Here is a 17,870-nt window from a genome sequence, read left to right as displayed (position 1 = left end):
TTTTGAGTCCTCGCTACTCAAAAGCGTGGTCCTTTGACTCCAGCTTCCACCTCCCCTGGACGCTTTTCAGAATCACAGGATCGGAACCTGCATTTTAACCAGACCAAAAGGTGACTGAGAAGTACTGATTGAGAACAACGTATCACTCAATCTCCAGATATCCAAAGACTACTGGAGAATATTATATATCAATATCCCTTGGGATATGGAATTTGTATGTCAAGTAAAACGTCACCTCTTTTTTTTTCCCCCTTGGGGGTAAAAGATCACAGCCCCAAGCATCAAGGTGACCCAGCTCCAGACACCTGAAGTGCTGCTTCGTCTCAGGGCCGGGCTCACTGCCTGACCTCCCCATCACTTGCTTGTTCTGTGTGTACCTTCCTGTCATGGCATCTGCAGCCACGGGGAGTCAGCCCCTCCTGTTCACCACCTTGACAGCGGCGGGGAAGAGGATAGTCAGAGTCTGATCCAGCCCCACTTACTTCAGGCAGAACCCCTGCTACCCACTAAGACCACAATATTCATCATCACCCACAGAGGTCAAAGAAAGCAGCTAGATCCTATTACGAAAAGGGACAGCACTTACAACGTCTCACGTTTCGTAAATACTGGATTTGTTTCATGGTACTAAAAATGTACTCACTGTTTCACAAATCTGTTACTTTTGGAATTCCGATTATCGGATACAAACAGGACAATCCATGCTTACATAGGGTAGAAGAGATTAGCCACCTCGGTACTCAAGCAATTGCTCATGTCATGATGCCGTTTGTGTGCATGTTCTCGTGCATCTCTGTTTAATTAAGCAGGTGCCCGAATACTCACATGTGCCTCTTCATGCATGTTTGTCTCAGTGAGCGCAGGCTGGGTACTCACATGTGCAGTGCAGTTTGGGCCTTGGCCGCCTCCTGTTTGGTGCTGTATCGGATCAGGGCGGTGCCCTGGGTTAGGTTCAGATGGAATGTCAGCAGTGGGCCATGCTGCATGCAGATGGTTCTCAAGGTTGACCCATCAATCTAAAGAGTAATGACAGTCATGAGATAATAACTGGTGATGGGGTGGGAAAGGAAGTCAAGTGACCTTTCTTATATTTGAGAATGAGAAGGACTTCCGGTTCATAAATAACAGCATTAGTACTAAATAAGTCTCGGAGAGACAAATGAAGAAATCAAGGCAGGGGAAGACTGCACTGAATACAGAGGTCTTCAAGGCAAATCTTAAGATATTCAAAGCACTGGGCTCAGATCTAATGTGGCCATTTTGCACATAAAAAATCTGTATAAATACAGCTCAAAACAAAAGCATATGATTCAACCTGTGGTCTATTTTCCTTAAGAGGTAAACAAGTAAACCTATGCTGACTGGTAAAGGCTTAAAAAGCAGAAATAAGACGGTAACCAAATAAGAATGTAAGAGAACATGCAAAGTTCTGAGCATGATTACTAATGTAACATTCTTCCAATCTCACAAAAAGCTACAGAAAAAAGACACGAACAAGAAAGGCACTGCTAACCATCTGACGATTTAGAATGCCGACGGTTGACCCAGCTCAGACTATTCTGACGTCTCTTTACTCCTACTCTCGCCATCTCAAGGAGAGACTCTACTTCTACCTACTTCTCTGTGCCTTCTGCTGCCCTCAGCCAACGTGACCAATGGTTTTTTTTATAGCTGCTCACCCTACTCAGACTCTCAGCATTAGGGTGTTCAGTGATTAGGGACAATTGCCCTTCCTCACCTATGACTTAGAGAACAAATCTCTTTATTCCCTCCGATTTAGTTGTATCAAGAACTTTACTAGGTTTATTGAAGCTGCTCAGTGCAACATTTCAGTTCATTTTTTGGGAAGGGAAACAGATTACTACTGGAATAGCCTTAAAAAGTTGTGCTACTGGCAGCAGCAGTGGAAACATTCTGTGGTTTTACCATGGAAACCCTACAGGATGAAAACTGGCAGTTTCACCATAATTCTTTACAGAAAATGATGGGACAAAAGCTCTTAGCATTGTTTTATAAATGACAATTGACTATATAAGCATGTTAGTATATACCACAAGTGACTTTTTTAGGATAGATGCCCTATAAATAAATGGTAGGTGATGACAAGTAAATTTATCCAGGTCCCCAAAAAATGTGGCCTTATAACCTCCTTTTAAGCTATGATTGAGATTAGTGAGATGTCTGCTATTAGGTCATTTTGATTTTTAAATGAATCAATTCTTTCTAACACAAACACAGCCAATCCCTATATTCATTTTTTAAAAAAATAAATTTATTTATTTATTTATTTATGGCTGTGTTGGGTCTTCGTTGTTGCTGTGCGCGGGCTTTCTCTAGTTGAGACGAGCGGGGGCTACTCTTCGTTGTGGTACGTGGGCTTCTCATTTTGGTGGCTTCTCTTGTTGCGGAGCACGGGCTCTAGGTGCGCGGGCTTCAGTAGGTGTGGCACGCGGGCTCAGTAGCTGTGGCTCGCGAGCTCTAGAGCACAGGCTCCGTAGTTGTGGCGCATGGGCTTAGTTGCTCCGTGGCATGTGGGATCTTCCCGGACCAGGGATCGAACCCGTGTTCCCTGCATTGGCAGGCGGATTCTTAACCACTGCACCACCAGGGAAGCCTGCCTATATTCATTTATATACATATACAAATGTAATTACTATTTTTTCATTTTATTTATTTACTTTTAAATTAAAAAAATTTAATTGAGGTATAGTTGATTTACAATATTACATTAGTTTCAAGTGTATAACATTTTTATAGATTATACTCCATTTATAGTTATAAAACATTGGCTATATTCCCTGTGTTGTACAATATAGCCTTGTAGCTTATTTATCTTATCCATAGTAGTCTGTACCTTTACTATGTTTCATATGATAATACAGGCTCCTTTCAACACTGCTTCTCTCATCCTAACCATATTACACCCACAGCACTGTGACAACTTAGAAATAATGAGGCATATTTTGAGGATGGTTATATAAAACGTCTATACTTCAGTCAACTCTTCGCTAAATAAATAACCCAGGGCTTTCAGCTGAGTTGATTAGATATGGAGATTAAGAGCCGTTCCAGACAGTTCCTCATGTTAACTGTATTTAGAAAACTGTCCATCTCAACACGAACCCTGAAATACGAGCCCCAGATTTACTCCCCACAAAAAGGTTCACTAGGCAAATAAATTTAGGAGACTCTGTATTTCCCCACAGAGGATCATAATACATGTTAAAGCATAGTAAAGGGTCTAAGAAGCCTCATAATGAAGGCACCAGCTTAATTTTGTTTAATCAAGTATGTATTACAAACATATTAGGCCAGAGACCTATTAATATCCCATGGGAACACTCTGGAAAATGCTGGCTTAGTAAAGTGTGCATGAATCCACTTATGAATTAAATGCCAGACAATTTACTCTCTGTGTCAAAGGGAGGGAGGTATAATTGATTCCTTTTTAACAAGGTGTTGTAAAGGTTGTGCTGTCAAGCCCAAATGAAGGCCCTGGGCTCAGTTTCCATGGGTTCATTTAACCTCATTTGAGTGCTCCATGTATGTTGCTGCAAATACGTCAGTTATCAGGCAACTCAAGCGGAAGGGAGGGAGGTTTGGTGCAAATGAAACCCCACCACTGTAACAACAACCCAGAGAGCACGTTCTGATGAGAGCAAATCAGTAATGCCATCTACAGAGAAGAAGAGAACAGACAGGAAATGAAAATTAAATTAACAGACAGAAATTCACACATACGGCATTTAAGTCACAAAATCCACACATTCCTTCCACTGCAGAGATGGATGGTTAATTGTGTATGAATGAAGCATAAAAATGGTTACCAGTGAGCCACAAGTCTCGTTGAATGAGTAACACAAAAACAGGTAACTTTTTTGCTTGGTTCCAGATTCTGACAGGCAGATCCACACAGCAAGTTATCTCTGCTAAACAGAATTCACCACATCACCACCCCATGCTCACTATTTATAAACTACACGTGTCAACATCACCATGAAGGCAGGCGTGAAGCTGGGTGTCCAGCATCCCCCCAGCTTCAGAAGTAGGCTTCGGGCCTTAGCTGGGGAGACTCACCCCTGCAGGCGGGACCTCTCTGTGGTGACCAGGAAATAAACGAGCTCTCCTCTCTGCTAGCCCCACACACCTCGGACTTTCCCTCTCGTAATACAATCAAGTCCCATCCAGAAAATCCCAAGAAAGCGCGGTTACCTGTGGAGTGAGATTGTGAAGAACCAGCCAGTAACTAGGACGAACTGAACCACCATCACTCCAGGTGGAGGCTGGAAGCAACCAGAAAAAAAGATCAGGAAGAACGATCAAAAAATTAAGATAGCCACGCGTGAGACACATTTTCAAACAGCCCACAGGGTTCCTCTCTCCTTTTATAAATCATCTTCTCCTTCTGCCTCACTCTGACCTCCTTTATCCTGTCACTGAATAGCCAGTTCTCTTCTCCTAGACCTTGATCCTATGCGCTCTTGCGCCTTATTTGCAAGACAACGTTGTCCTCCCAGGGTTCTCATCTTTACTCCGTCAGTACCTCGGGAGTTCTTGGGTCCCTCTGCCTTATGCTGACTTCAATTCTCCACTCAAGAGATACTTTTTCCTCTACCCAACAACCATGATTTCCTCTGAGTTCATCGTGTCTTCAACATTTGTGTGAACAGAAGCCCCTCGGGTTGGAACAGTGACGCTCCTTTAGGCAGATCCTTCTCACCAGAGGCAAGCCGCGAGTCCTGCGTCCCCCACCCCCTGACTGAGCGGGGTGCTGTGCTGCTCCAGGGAGATGACGGCTTGGGGTTGGTCAGACCGGGAGGCGGGCGGGGCAGCGGTGTAGTGTTCCTTGAGGAAATATGGTTTTTCCACATCTTGTTGGAGAGATGAGTGGGGTTGTGTCCTATGGGATCTGGGGACCATGTCGATTTGTAATCAGGGAACTTTGCTGTAAGAAGAGAAAATTAAGGAGGAAATTAGGTTAGACAGGTCACTTTTGTTAACAAATACACATACGCACGCACACACAAATACATAACGTGTTTAAATTCTAAAAATATTAAGGGCACAATTTAAGAGGAGCAGTACAAAATAATTCTGTTCTCTGAGCTTATCAAATATAAATTTTCAATGACTCTTACTCTGAATTGACAAATTAACACATGAACTAAAGAGTTAGTAAGATAACTAATTCTCTACTGCTTTCTTAGCTAAACACAACCTGAAAAGGAAGATAAATTCAAGGAAAGTCTTCTTAAAGTCATTAGTCTTACAGATATAGTAGAATGTGAACCCAGGCAGAACTAAAGTATTTATTCTATAAATACTTGCTGATTGAATGGAAAGTACATTAAAAATTAAACTTTTCTTGATCCAGAATACTAGATAACATTCAAACAGATTTTTAAAATATAATCAACAAATATTCACTAAGGGCTTACTCTGCTTTTAAGGTGCTAAATCAGTGCTATGGATAATATAAACAGTTGTTCCCAAGAACTTCAAGTTCAGACGGGAAAACAGAAAAGATGAACAACAGAATTGGTAACCCAGGCAACATCATATATGTTCAATACACGGAGGAAAATGACAACGCTGGGCTGTCAGCAACGACTTTGCCAAGACAAGTCTTGAAGGATTGATATAAATGGACGGCTCAGCAAGACAGGGAAATAGAAACCGAGCTTCAACTTAAACTCTCTTTGTACCAAATATGTTTCTCCCCAATTTTGGCCGAACAACATTTCACAGTAGCAGAGAGGTAAAGGAGGCCATAAAGGTCCGCTGGGGGCAGTTTCAGATGCTATCAGGAGTTTTTGCAGTAGATTTAGCAGGTAGTGTTTAAACTAGGGCCAAAATGTGGATGACAGCAAAGAGAATGGAAGAGAAGAAATGGATCTGAGAGAGAAGAAACCACTTGGGAGACGTCATCACTGGCTGGATCCAGCAAGCGAGGGAGACAGGAAAGAGTGAGGAAGAGGCGAGAGGGAAGACTGAGATGCTGCGACTAAGTGATGCACAGCAGCACCACTAAGAAAAAGAGTTCGTTAAGAAAGAAAGACAGGGCTTCCCTGGTGGCGCAGTGGTTAAGAGTCCGCCTGCCAATGCAGGGGACACGGGTTCGAGCCCTGCCCCGGGAAGATCCCACATGCCACAGAGAAGTTGAGCCCGTGCGCCACAACTACTGAGCTGGCGCTCTAGAGCCCGCGAGCCACAACTACTGAGCCCGCGCACCTAGAGCCTGTGCTCCACAACAAGAGAAGCCACCGCAACGAGAAGCCCGTGCACCACAACGAAGAGTAGCCCCCGCTCACCGCAACTAGAGAAAGCCAGCGCACAGCAACGAAGACCCAACACAGCCACAAATAAATAAATTAATTAATTAAAAAAAGAAAATTTGTGAGGGTGAGGGTTGGAAATGTACACATTCAGTTTTAAACAAGGGTGATGCTTGAGTCATCTCTCAGGTGACCGCTTGTAAACGAAAGATAAAATAGTTAAAACAGAGGCATGGGCAGTTACAGGAATAAAAGAGGTGAAAATGAGTTTTTACATGTAAAGGTAGAAGCCCTAGGGGACTTCCCTGGCAGTCCAGTGGTTAAGACTGTGCACTTCCAGTGCAGGGGGCATGGGTTCAATCCCTGGTCGGGGAACTAAGATCCCACATGCCATGCAGTGTAGCCAAAAAAAAAAAAAAAAAATAAAAAAAAAATGGTAGAAGTCCTATAAAAGCATAATGTAGGGTGGTGTTTAGAAACATGGAATATGGAGTTGGCTCCTTTACACACTCACTCGGACCTGAGGCAAATTCTATCAGCTCTTTGAACCTCAGTTTCTTCATCTACAAAATGGGGATAATAGCGGGACCTCCCCCACAGACTTTGGTGAAGGTAAGATAAGAATTCACGCTGAAGGCTTAGCATGCTGCCTGGTCCTGAGAGGTTACTGTTGCACTGTTGCACTGTTGATATGACAGAGGTGGAAAGGAAAAGAAGACAATCTGTAAGGTCATTAACCCGCAGTGCCTTAGTAGGTAGCTAAGGATTTGTTTTATTTGCATTTGCCTGCATAAACGTCAGAAGCCTTAATGACTTTAATGGCTTAAGGTCCAACTTTTGCAAAACCAAGGTGCCAATTACTAATGATTGGTCTACCAATCTATAAGGTGTTATGCTAAGTAAGTGACTTCAAAGGCTCTGTTATAACCAATAGGTTTTCCATTCCCTATTGTCTTAAACACACACACACACACACACACACACACACACGGAACTCAACAAATGTTGTTGGTAGAATTAACCAAGGTCCTCTTTTTTTCCCCTTGGCCATCTGCCCTTAGCCTTTGTCTGTAAGTGGAAGAATTTTTAGAGAAAAGCAAGCTCTAATTGGCTGCCTTAGGAATAACAACCTGGACTTAACTGGTTCTTCCCACGGCCCCTGATTTTCTTGGCAGACTGGTTAAAAGAAAAGCACTTGTGTCATCAGGATATAACCTCTGCCCTCTCAACACCCATAGCTCCCTGTAATTATGTCACCATCTGCCTTGGTCCTAAAGCTGTATTTGTCTCACCCTGCCTCTGTTGAGACTGCAAGTTCCCCAAGGACGCAGCCAATACAAGAGGTGGGTCTCCATCCACCCTGACCTATGCTGGTCAACTGCTATAGAGGTATTTATTCCTTAAGAAATAAACGCCAATTTCCTTTGTAGAAGGCAGCCAGACAGGAAAGCGCTAGCGAAGGGGCAGAACTGGGTCACACGCGTACCTGAAGTGCTATGAACGTTGCTGAAGGAGTTGTCAGAGGCACTGTAGGGCCAGGCACCAGGTGAAGGCAGCGAGGTGTTGAGGGAAGAATTAGACCCTTTGGATGACGAATGAAGAACGAAATGAAAACAGTGCAGATAAATGTCAGCGTAACTAGTGAAATCTTGAAGTATTTTATTTAACCTTTAATAAGAGGAAGGACAAACTATATCTAAAAACTAAATGTGAAAAGCTACATATTCCTATGTTTTCTGGTGAGATACCAGCAAGTACAAATGAAGCCACAGCCTGCCAAACATGAAAATACTGGGTGCTGAATAAACACGAGGGGTGTTTCACTTATTTACCTGTGGTGTTATCCCGCAGAAGTTGGTGGTCAGTATCTACAATGGGAGATGTGGCTGTACCCCCCAGCACACTTCCTGGGGTGACATAGGGGTCAGATTCAGGGTCAATGTTTTGGATACCTTTCCATGGCACTCCTGGTTGGAATTCTGAGATAAGGAGAACAAATGTTGGATAGAGGTAGGAAGTTGTTCAAAACGTGGTAAAGTTATTTTTTGATACAAGAAATAGATCTGTGAAAAGTCTAACTTCTGAATCTATTTGAGCTCAGATTTTCATCACAAAATTAAAAAAAAAAAAAAAAAAAAAAAAAAAAAAAAAAAAGTCGGCCTGAACATATACTTTGCCAGCAGCACTCCTGTGCTATCCCGACATGTCGACCTTCTCTCTCTGCTTGGGAACTTGATGCCACAGACCCTTAAGGTCTGGCCCCAGGCCCTGCTCCTGCTCTTCCTGCTCCCAGGGAAGTTCAGGCCTGAGGGCAGGGAGGCAGGATACAGTAGTGTGGTCTCATGACAACTGTGAGGCATCTAGGACAAAAACTGGGAGAAAATCTGAGTTGGAGAGGAGATATTTCTCCCACTTATCTCACTGGAAATTGGCTCAGATGCACAAAAGAAAACACATATGACCACTACCACGTGGAATGTCCAGGGACAACCAGCAGGAATAATTTGGCTTATCATGAGAAAGCCTAGAAAATATTTAAGTGTTTACAATTTTTTATCAGTTAATTTAAATCATATTTAAAGCTATATTAAACTTTTATTTTCCTAATCATGATGAGGAAGAACAGTATGTAGTACATATGAATATGCACTATACTAGAAACTATACATATTCATAGCTCAAATACACCCGTATAGAAAGAGGTTTAGAAGGACATATACCAAACTTCTTGTTTTTAATTTTGCTTTAATAAATTAAAAGTTTTTTCTACAATGAATATAGATTACTTGTATCAGAATAAAAAGAGAAAACAAATAGCAAATAGTCTCACTGCACTCACTACTGCGTACCTAGAACCTGATAATAAATACTTGCTCCGTGAATAAACTAATCAATTCACTGGACATTTCAGAAGAACCCACGTTACAAGGCATCCTTTGCATGGATGAATGCCAAGTCCCGGCTCCAAGGTCACCTTCTTTTACTCCCAGGCTGCACTCCACGGACTTCTTTTGGCCTATCTGTGCCTGTGCAGTATTTACCACACAGTAACTTGCCTTGTAGGTGATCAGCATTCACACCTATGTTCCTGACTGAACTCTACAGAGCAGAGACCCCCTCTAATGAAAATTTGCTATCTTCCCACAGCAAATTCTTCCCTGCTTTTATCAGACAATAATTACTGAATGAAAAAAAATCAAAGTGAATGCCTTAGTAAAGGGAGTGTCAGAAGTAATCTGTTCAGAACCTGATATTAACAATTATAAAAAAAAAATGATATCCCAGAAAAAACATTTCCTGTACAATACCTGGAGGCCAACTGGCATTGCTGGATTTACTTCCGATTTTATTTGTTGGTGGAGATTTGGCAGGTAACCAGCTATCACCAGCAGGACCCGTATGGCCACCCAGTGTGTCACCCGGGATGATATCAAACTGGTTGTATGGTGACCCTCCTCGGGTCTTACCAGGGGCCACTATAGCGCCTGAGAAAAGAGAGAGGTAACTAATTCACACCAGAAAGGACTCCTATGAACAGAACTTGTTGCGCTTTCATTTAGAGGAACTCAAACACAGGATGCAGTAAGAAGAGTCCTGGAATCCGAGGTCCCACTTGAAAGCCACCGCCTAATTAGGGAGCAGGATGATCATGACGACTCATCTCTCCTTTCAGCCTCTCAGTCTGCACTTACGCACACAGCGCTGTTCTCAGTCCTGAACGTCCTGTTCAATTTTAAAATTCCAGGGTCTTATGAAGTTAACAAAACTTTCATCAACTACGAATCGTACCATCATCCCCCCAGTTTTTACACTAATGACCTAGGGGTGAGGAATAGGAAAAATACTCAACAATTTGCGGCACATAAAAGGGTTTTTAATTACATTTCTACTGACACCAACCCACCCAAGTCTTTAAGTGCTGATCAGGCCTAGTTTAGCTGGAAGAAGCAGAGTAAACAGAGGGAGTTCGCTGGAGAGAAAGGCATCTGCAATTGCTTTAAATTCCAAAGCAATGAGACAGCATTCTTGCCGCCGCCGCCGAGGGTCTCTGCCAGCACAGGGCCAGCAGTGAACTCTGCAGCTCTGAGATCCACGGCTCCACACATGAAGAACAGCAAATCCTTTGTAAAACTGCTGTCCCGAGAGTATTTCAGCAGTTTTGTTGGTGCCCCCTTCATGCATTTTATATGCTGGGAGGCAGGAAAAATATTAAAAGCTTAATAATTCCCTTAAACTAACAAAAAATGAACTTTACTTTAAATGAAAATTTTGACCTCTGTGAGATACCATTCTACTTATCTTTCAAATGAATTTTACATGCTGTATTGTGTTACCTGATCTACTCTTAGGATGCTGTTTATGAACAGATAAAATTACTTCCAGGGTAATGTATTAAAATATTTGTGTAGGGACTTCCCTGGTGGTCCAGTGGTTAAGACTTAATGCTTCCACTGCAGGGGGCACGGGTTCAATCTCTAGTCGGGGAACTAAGATCTTGCATTCCGCACGCCATAGCCAAAAAGTAAAAAAAATGAAAATAAAATATTTGTGTAAATATCGATGAAAATAATCTGTTTGGTTTGGCCTAGCACAAGTATTATTAAAACTGTCTCCACGCTCAGCTAAGAGAAGTCATTCGCTTTTCTGGAGCCACTGACAGGAATTTGACTCAAGGGCACATAGTAGTGAAGTAGTAGGAAATGAATAGCTCAATTACCTTGGGGATTGCTAAGGAAATGGGAAAACATTACCTATAAGCTCTAAAAAGGCAAGCGAGTATTCTACCTGTAAGATAGCTTCTCACGTGCCACTGTGCATTTATAATCATACACCTATCATGTCTTTGGGGACAAGGGGACTTAATGAATCATCAGCCTAAGGAGGCAGCCTAAGTGTCCAAAGCTATAGATGCTGAGCTTAGATTATTCAGTCCAGAAACAGATTTGATAATTTCAATAAATCATTCTTGATTTTGTAGCATGAAATCAAATGATAATGCTTAGGGACAGCAGGCAGAGAACTTCACGTGGCCACTTCACCAGCCTACCGGACGGGCACATGAAAGAGGGGTTTATAAAGGAACCCTGAAAGGCTCCAGACGGATGGGGCTGAGGCTGCCAGGAAGCCCCTGCAGGAGCCCGTCCGACCCCTATTTACAACCTGGTTCTCATGGATACAGCCGAGCCCAAGTAAATTACTGTCAAATGAAACAAGCATTGAAACAAAGGCTGAAGGAAGGTCCTAAGACCTTTTATCCATTTCACAGGGAAATGGAGATGCTCTTACAGAGAATTACAGAGATGGAAGAGCTGACCCACATTCACAACCAAAGCCTACAATTACAATGCCCTCAACTGCTGTCTTGCAGACACTGTAATTCATAAAGAACAAGAAAGCTTTGTGGAAAGTTCAAACCTCATGTATTGATCTATTAGTCATCTTTTGGAGATCAAAGAGCTCAAACAATCATCATGATATATATTTGTTATGATCTCTCTCTTGTAGCTCCAAAAACGGATTCTGTTCTCTCAGCCAATTTATTAGGGTTTTAACCTAAGGGGAGCTCAAGTTCACTGCTACTGCTCTCAATCCCATTGCAGGTGGGAAATTTTGCTCCCCTTAAGTGGAACTAGCATTTAAGTTTCTTATAATTTGAAATACACACAACCCCAATCTTCCTCTCCTAGGTGATCATAGGATTGGGGGGAAAAAAATCAAGAGACTCATTAGGAAAAAGCTAAAATAGATCTGTGCTTCAAAGTAAGTTTATAGGCCACTTCGTCAAGGCCTGCTGAGAGTCGGAACAGCTCCAAGTCACGAAGCTTTGTTTGCTCTTACCATTTTTGTGCATATTGGCTTCCTGTGTGGCTACAGAGGGCAGTCCCTCCATCATGGAGGTCCACTGTTTAAAGCGAGACTCTGTTCCAGCCTCCTTCCCACCAACCATGCCGTAGTCCATGCCGCCAGAGCTGAAGCCTAAAATGGAGAACCAAATTTTACGTCTTTTTATAAGTTTCTAGTATCAGTAACCAAGAGTTCTGAGGCAGAACCCATGAATAGCTTCATTTGTCACTTAAAGACCAATTCACATCAAGTTTTCTTTACTCAGAAACAGATATTTTGATTCAAAATGCTGATCCTGGCTCCTGCTTGCTAAAAAAGTGACGACTCTGTTCAGGTATGAAAACATGTATGACTGCCATCTCATTAAGACCATCTCAGTGCATGTGTGCATTCACTTATCCATCTGTGTCAAACAGAACGTGGGGCCAGCAATTCTCCAACTGAGATGGAGACGTCTACACGTCAAACCAACATGGTGGGCGCTTCCCTTGTGGCGCCGTGGTTAAGAATCCACCTGTCAATGCAGGGGACAGGGGTTCGAGCTCTGGTCCAGGAAGATCCCACATGCCGCGGAGCAACGAAGCCCGTGCTCCACAACTACTGAGCCTGCGCTCTAGAGCCCGCGTGCCACAACTACTGAAGCCCATGCGCTTAGAGCCTGTGCGCTGCAACAAGAGAAGCCACCGCAATGAGAAGCCCACACACCGCAACTAAGAGTAGCCCCCGCTCGCCGCAACTAGAGAAAGCCCATGCACAGCAATGAAGGCCCAATGCAGCCATAAATAAATAAATAAATAAGTAAATAAATAAATAAATTTATTAAAAATAAAAACCCAGGGCTTCCCTGGTGGCGCAGTGGTTAAGAATCTCTCTGCCAATGCAAGAGACACAGGTTCGAGCCCTGGCCTGGGAAGATCCCACGTGCCGCGGAGCAACTAAGCCCATGCGCCACAACTAGTGAGTCTGAGCTCTAGTGCCCACAAGCCACAACTACTGAGCCCGTGCGCCACAACTACTGAACCCTGTGCGCCTAGAGCCCATGCTCCGCAACAAGAGAAGCTACCGCAACGAGAAGCCCGTGCACTGCAATGAAGACCCAGTGCAGCCATAAATAAATAAATAAATAAATAAATAAATAAATAAATAAATAAATTTAAAAACAAAACAAAACAAAACCCCAACCTGGTGTAACAGCAGCTATTAAGTTGTGGCAGGGTCTCTGGCGGAGGAAAGGCTTTGCAGAGGGACACTGATCCTGGACCTAGGCAAGGTAGGCGAGTAAGTCAAGGAAACCAAGTACAAAGCTCTGACTGGTGACAATCAGGCGTGTTTAGGGAATGATGACAAGCCCAATGTGACTCCAATGCTTGGCTGCCTAAGGATGCAGTGAGATGGGGAGCAATGAAGTGGCGTGGCGTGTAGGGTCTTCATGTATCAGGCTGAGGAGTCCAGACCTTTTTTTCCCCTCTAAGACAGGAGATGAAATTCTTCAGCCAGTGAGGAGAGATAACTAGACCTGTATTTTACAAAGAGACCTGACAGTGTGAGAATGGGGTAGACAGAATCTGGGAGATCAATTTGAAAAAAGTTTTTATATAATGACAAAGACCCCATAGCTTGAATAGGCAATTGGCGAGAGATTCAGTTTACTTCGCCATGTGCCGCCAGGTGTCAGGCTTTTAGCAAGGGTTTTGGCAGGTAACATTTTCCCACTGCACAGGGCTGGACAGGTGAAAGCCAGACAGGAGAGGCTTGTTGATGTAGCCTCACAGGGTCCACCATCCATTTTGGGTCAGAATGTATTTAATACTTTTCAAACTGATGCTCAAAAAAAGTAAAGGACTAAAATCAACCACTGAAACAGGGGAAGGGAAGAATAATGAGTAAAAAACAGAAAAAGGAGAATGAGCCATAGATAGGGTGGCAACAACATGCAAGCATGGACAGCCAAGGAGGTCAGCAGGGTTCCCACCACGTCTCAGCTCAGGTGGCCTGTGGAGTCTATTCTTCCCCTAGTGGACGTGCAGCTCCAGCCAGGCCAGACTCCACGCTGTACCCACTTTACTCTCCTACCATCTGGTGCTGTCTTATTGGCCCTCAAGTTCCATCTATCCAAATCCCACTGGGGGCCCGGGTCACATTTTTCTCCCCTGTGCTTCTCTTGTCAGGGATAGTTTTATAAATGCACAATAAATCAAATCAGTTCTAACACCTTTCTTGACCTGTTTAAAATGTTGCTATTAATACACGGAACACTGTCCTTTCACACAGTTTGTAACTGACTTTACTAGTCCAAGTGATTGCTTGGAGGGTGTGGGTGGGGAGAAGTCCTTGGAATGAGCTGGAAATATTTCAGATTGAACCCTTCTTTTTATTTTATTTATTATTATTATTTTTTAATTAATTTATTTATTTTTGGCTGCGTTGGGTCTTCGTTGCTGCGCGCAGGCCTTCTCTAGTTGCGGTGGGCAGTGGTTACTCTTTGCTGCGGTGCGCGGGCTTCTCATTGCGGTGGCTTCTCTTGTTGCAGAGCCCGGGCTCTAGGCGCACGGGCTTCAGTAGCTGTGGCTCGCGGGCTCCAGAGTGCAGGCTCAGTAGTTGTGGCGCACGGGCTTCGTTGCTCCCCGGCATGTGGGATCTTCCCGGACCATTGCTCGAACCCGTGTCCCCTGCATTGGCAGGCGGATTCTTAATCACTGCGCCACCAGGGAAGTCCCCGAACCCTTCTTTTTTAAAAAGAAGAGTTCAAGATATTTTCACTTTTGTCCTATGTGGCTAAAATGAAATGAGACTGGAGGACAGGGAGGCTGAAAGGAACAAGGGCCTTCTCTGATACAGCTTCAGTGGCCTACGTGGGTTTACTCCTTGGGCAAATTACACCTCTACCTTTGACTTAGAAAACCAGCCCAAAGTGCCTGGATTCCAGGCCATCTGAAAGCTTGGTTCTAATCATTGAGAAAGAGCTTTTGAAAATAACCTGGGATTAAAAAGAAGAATGTAAGGGTTAGTAAGATAAGAAACCATTCCTTATATATTAATTTTCTTTAAAGTTGCTCTCAAATTTAAAACTCACAATGAATTAAAGTTATTTAATTTCAGCTGCTTAGAGTTCTTCTGTGACACATAAAATGTAGAAAATTAGTAAGAGTTATAAATCTTAGGAGAGAAAAGAGTTTGAGCAGTTCCCCCTGAACCTTAGGTAAAGTGGGCATCTTTCTCATTAGAAACTTGTGGATCAAATGCCAACACAATATGGCAGCACCGTAACTAAACAATAAAGTGTGGTAAGGAAAAAAAACTGAAGAGGGCAAAAAAACAAAAAAAAAACCCCCAAAAAACCACAAGAGATAACGGTGCCTTGAAAGGTCCAATCTATAAACCCAAAACTATGAGAGGAAAATCAGTGCAAGGTTGTATGTAACTGTATCTTTCTTCGACGTCACATAGTGACTGGCCTGACTTTAGAATAGAATGTGTTCAACAAATCTGGATGAAAGGAATTCTGTGCTCTAGAGGCTGCATTGACAGAAGGCAGAGGGCACTCCACTCGTGACCTCTGGGGCTGCTCATGAGCTATCACACCTCCAAACCCAGGAAAACACTGACTTGACTGTCCTTGCTATTTCATCAAACCAAACTTCCTCGGTCCATCAAGTGGCCTCCAGTAATTCTCCAGTTCCCTGACACAGAACTTCTAATCAAACAAGTCATTTAGTTCAGTCCAATGAATATTTATGGAGAGCCTAATTTGTGCCAGGCTCTGTGTTAGGAGCTAAGGTACAATCAGAGATAAGACATGCCCCTTGCCTTTCCAGGGCCTCATTTCACCAGTACATTCCTTTTACCTCCCTTACCATTCTTACAAATACAAGCCCTTGGCTACCTTATCTGTCCTTGCCAGAATTACTTTCTTTGCCACACACTCTAATTCGTTGTCTATTCATCACTACCACTTGTCTCAGGGCTTACCTCCTTAAGGAAACGCTCTCAAATTAACTTGTCCTTAATTCATCACTCCTTCACTCTCTTTGCCGTAGTTCTATATTTTCCACTATTACTTTGGTTGCAGATTGAAAAAACAAGTTCCTGGGGTTTTAAAATAATTATAAATGGATAAAGAAGATGTGGCACATATATACAATGGAATATTACTCACCCATAAAAAGAAATGAAATTGAGTTATTTGTAGTGAGGTGGATGGACCTAGAGTGTATCATACAGGGTGAAGTAAGTCAGAAAGAGAAAAACAAATACCGTATGCTAACACATATATATGGAATCTAAAAAAAAAAAAAAAAAAAAAAAAGAAGAAAAATGTTTCTGATGAACCTAGGGGCAGGACAGGAATAAAGATGCAGACGTAGAGAATGGACTTGAGGACACGGGGAGGGGGAAGGGTAAGCTGGGACGAAGTGAGAGAGTGGCATGGACATATATACACTACCAAATGTAAAACAGATAGCTAGTGGGAAGCAGCCGCATAGCACAGGGAGATCAGCTCCGTGCTTTGTGTCCACCTAGAGGGGTGGGATAGGGAGGGTGGGAGGGAGACGCAAGAGGGAGGAGATGTGGATATATGTATATGTATACCTGATTCACTTTGTTATAAAGCAGAAACTAACACACCATTGTAAAGCAATTATACTCCAATAAAGATGTTAAAAAAATAATAATTATAATAAAGAATAAATTATAAAAGAAAGAAATCATCCACAGTTGCCCCTTTAATACAACTGTTCTAATTCATGTCCACATGCACATGTGATATTGACGCATCATAATACCAGGAAAGATACAGTTATTCTTCTGGTATTTTAATAATCTCTACTGTTCATAACTCTACTTTTCACTGGATATACCACACACAGAAATATTACATATTTTGATAAATTTTAAACATAAAAAGTAAAATTTTATTTGACATGCCCTTCCTGATGAGCGACTTTGCTTCTCAATTAGTTCAGATATTTGTGAGTGACTATGACTTAATACTAGAATGAGATCTAGTTCACACTATTCCTATTTTTAAAATTTTTGTAGACTTGATAAAGCACTAAGATATCTTACACAAATAAGGAGATGGAAAAAGGAGAAGCCTTGTAATTACATAAGTTATTTCTTTACATTCCTTTTTAGGTATATTTCCTCTCCCCCCCACTCAATAAAACAAATACTAAAACTACTTTTAGTATTTAGTATATATTTAGTATAAATACTAATTTTTAGACAGGTCATTATCACGTGACAATTCAATTAGGTATATTTTCCATTTTGCTAAAAGCAGAAAATTAGAAACCATCTACTTTACAAAAACAATCAGCTAGGGGGATTTCCCTCGTGGTCCAGTGGTAAAGAATCCGCCTTCCAATGCAGGGGATGTGGGTTTGATCCCTGGTCAGGGAGCTAAGATCCCACATGCTGCAGGGCAACTAAGCCTGCGTGCCACAACTACTGAGCTCACGCACCTCAACTAGAGAAGAGAAAACCCTCATGCCACAACTACAGAGAAGCCTGCACGCTGCAACTAGAGGGAAGCCTGCGCTCCACAATGAACACCCGAAGCAGACAAAAAAAATAAATAAATATTAAAAAAAAACAGAAACAAAAATAGCTAAGGGTAACCCATTAAGGAGTCATGAAAGTCATTCAACTTTTTAATTCTGAGAAAATATACCAGTAGAGGCCTCATCAATATTTATTAAGAAACTTAATTATTCTTGCTAGTCTTTAACCTACAGGTACTTTTTTTTT

General features: G+C 42.5%; 1 protein-coding gene across 15 annotated transcripts in view; it reads right to left on the bottom strand.

The window, feature by feature from the left end:
• The window catches only part of TNRC6B (trinucleotide repeat containing adaptor 6B), a 258,554-nt gene that overhangs the window by 11,351 nt on the left and 229,333 nt on the right, over positions 1–17,870 (bottom strand). For 11 of the 15 annotated variants that reach the window (XR_014233775.1, XR_014233776.1, XM_082352722.1 and 8 more), the window contains 7 exons: positions 12,114–12,251; positions 9,584–9,760; positions 8,108–8,254; positions 7,762–7,857; positions 4,721–4,945; positions 4,213–4,283; positions 877–1,016 (listed from right to left, as the gene is read on the bottom strand). Coding sequence is in view for 13 of the 15 variants with exons in the window: in XM_082352722.1 (XP_082208848.1) it covers positions 877–1,016; positions 4,213–4,283; positions 4,721–4,945; positions 7,762–7,857; positions 8,108–8,254; positions 9,584–9,760; positions 12,114–12,251 (994 nt within the window). In the remaining 2 variants the exon portion in view is untranslated. The other 4 variants (XM_082352720.1, XM_082352725.1, XM_082352717.1 and 1 more) reach the window with 4 other exon arrangements.

Source organism: Balaenoptera borealis (genome assembly GCF_965194805.1).
Source record: "Balaenoptera borealis genome assembly, chromosome: 13".
Lineage (NCBI taxonomy): Eukaryota > Metazoa > Chordata > Mammalia > Artiodactyla > Balaenopteridae > Balaenoptera > Balaenoptera borealis.
The sequence above is the reverse complement of the archived record's forward strand: the minus strand, read 5'-3'. Positions and strand labels throughout refer to the sequence as shown.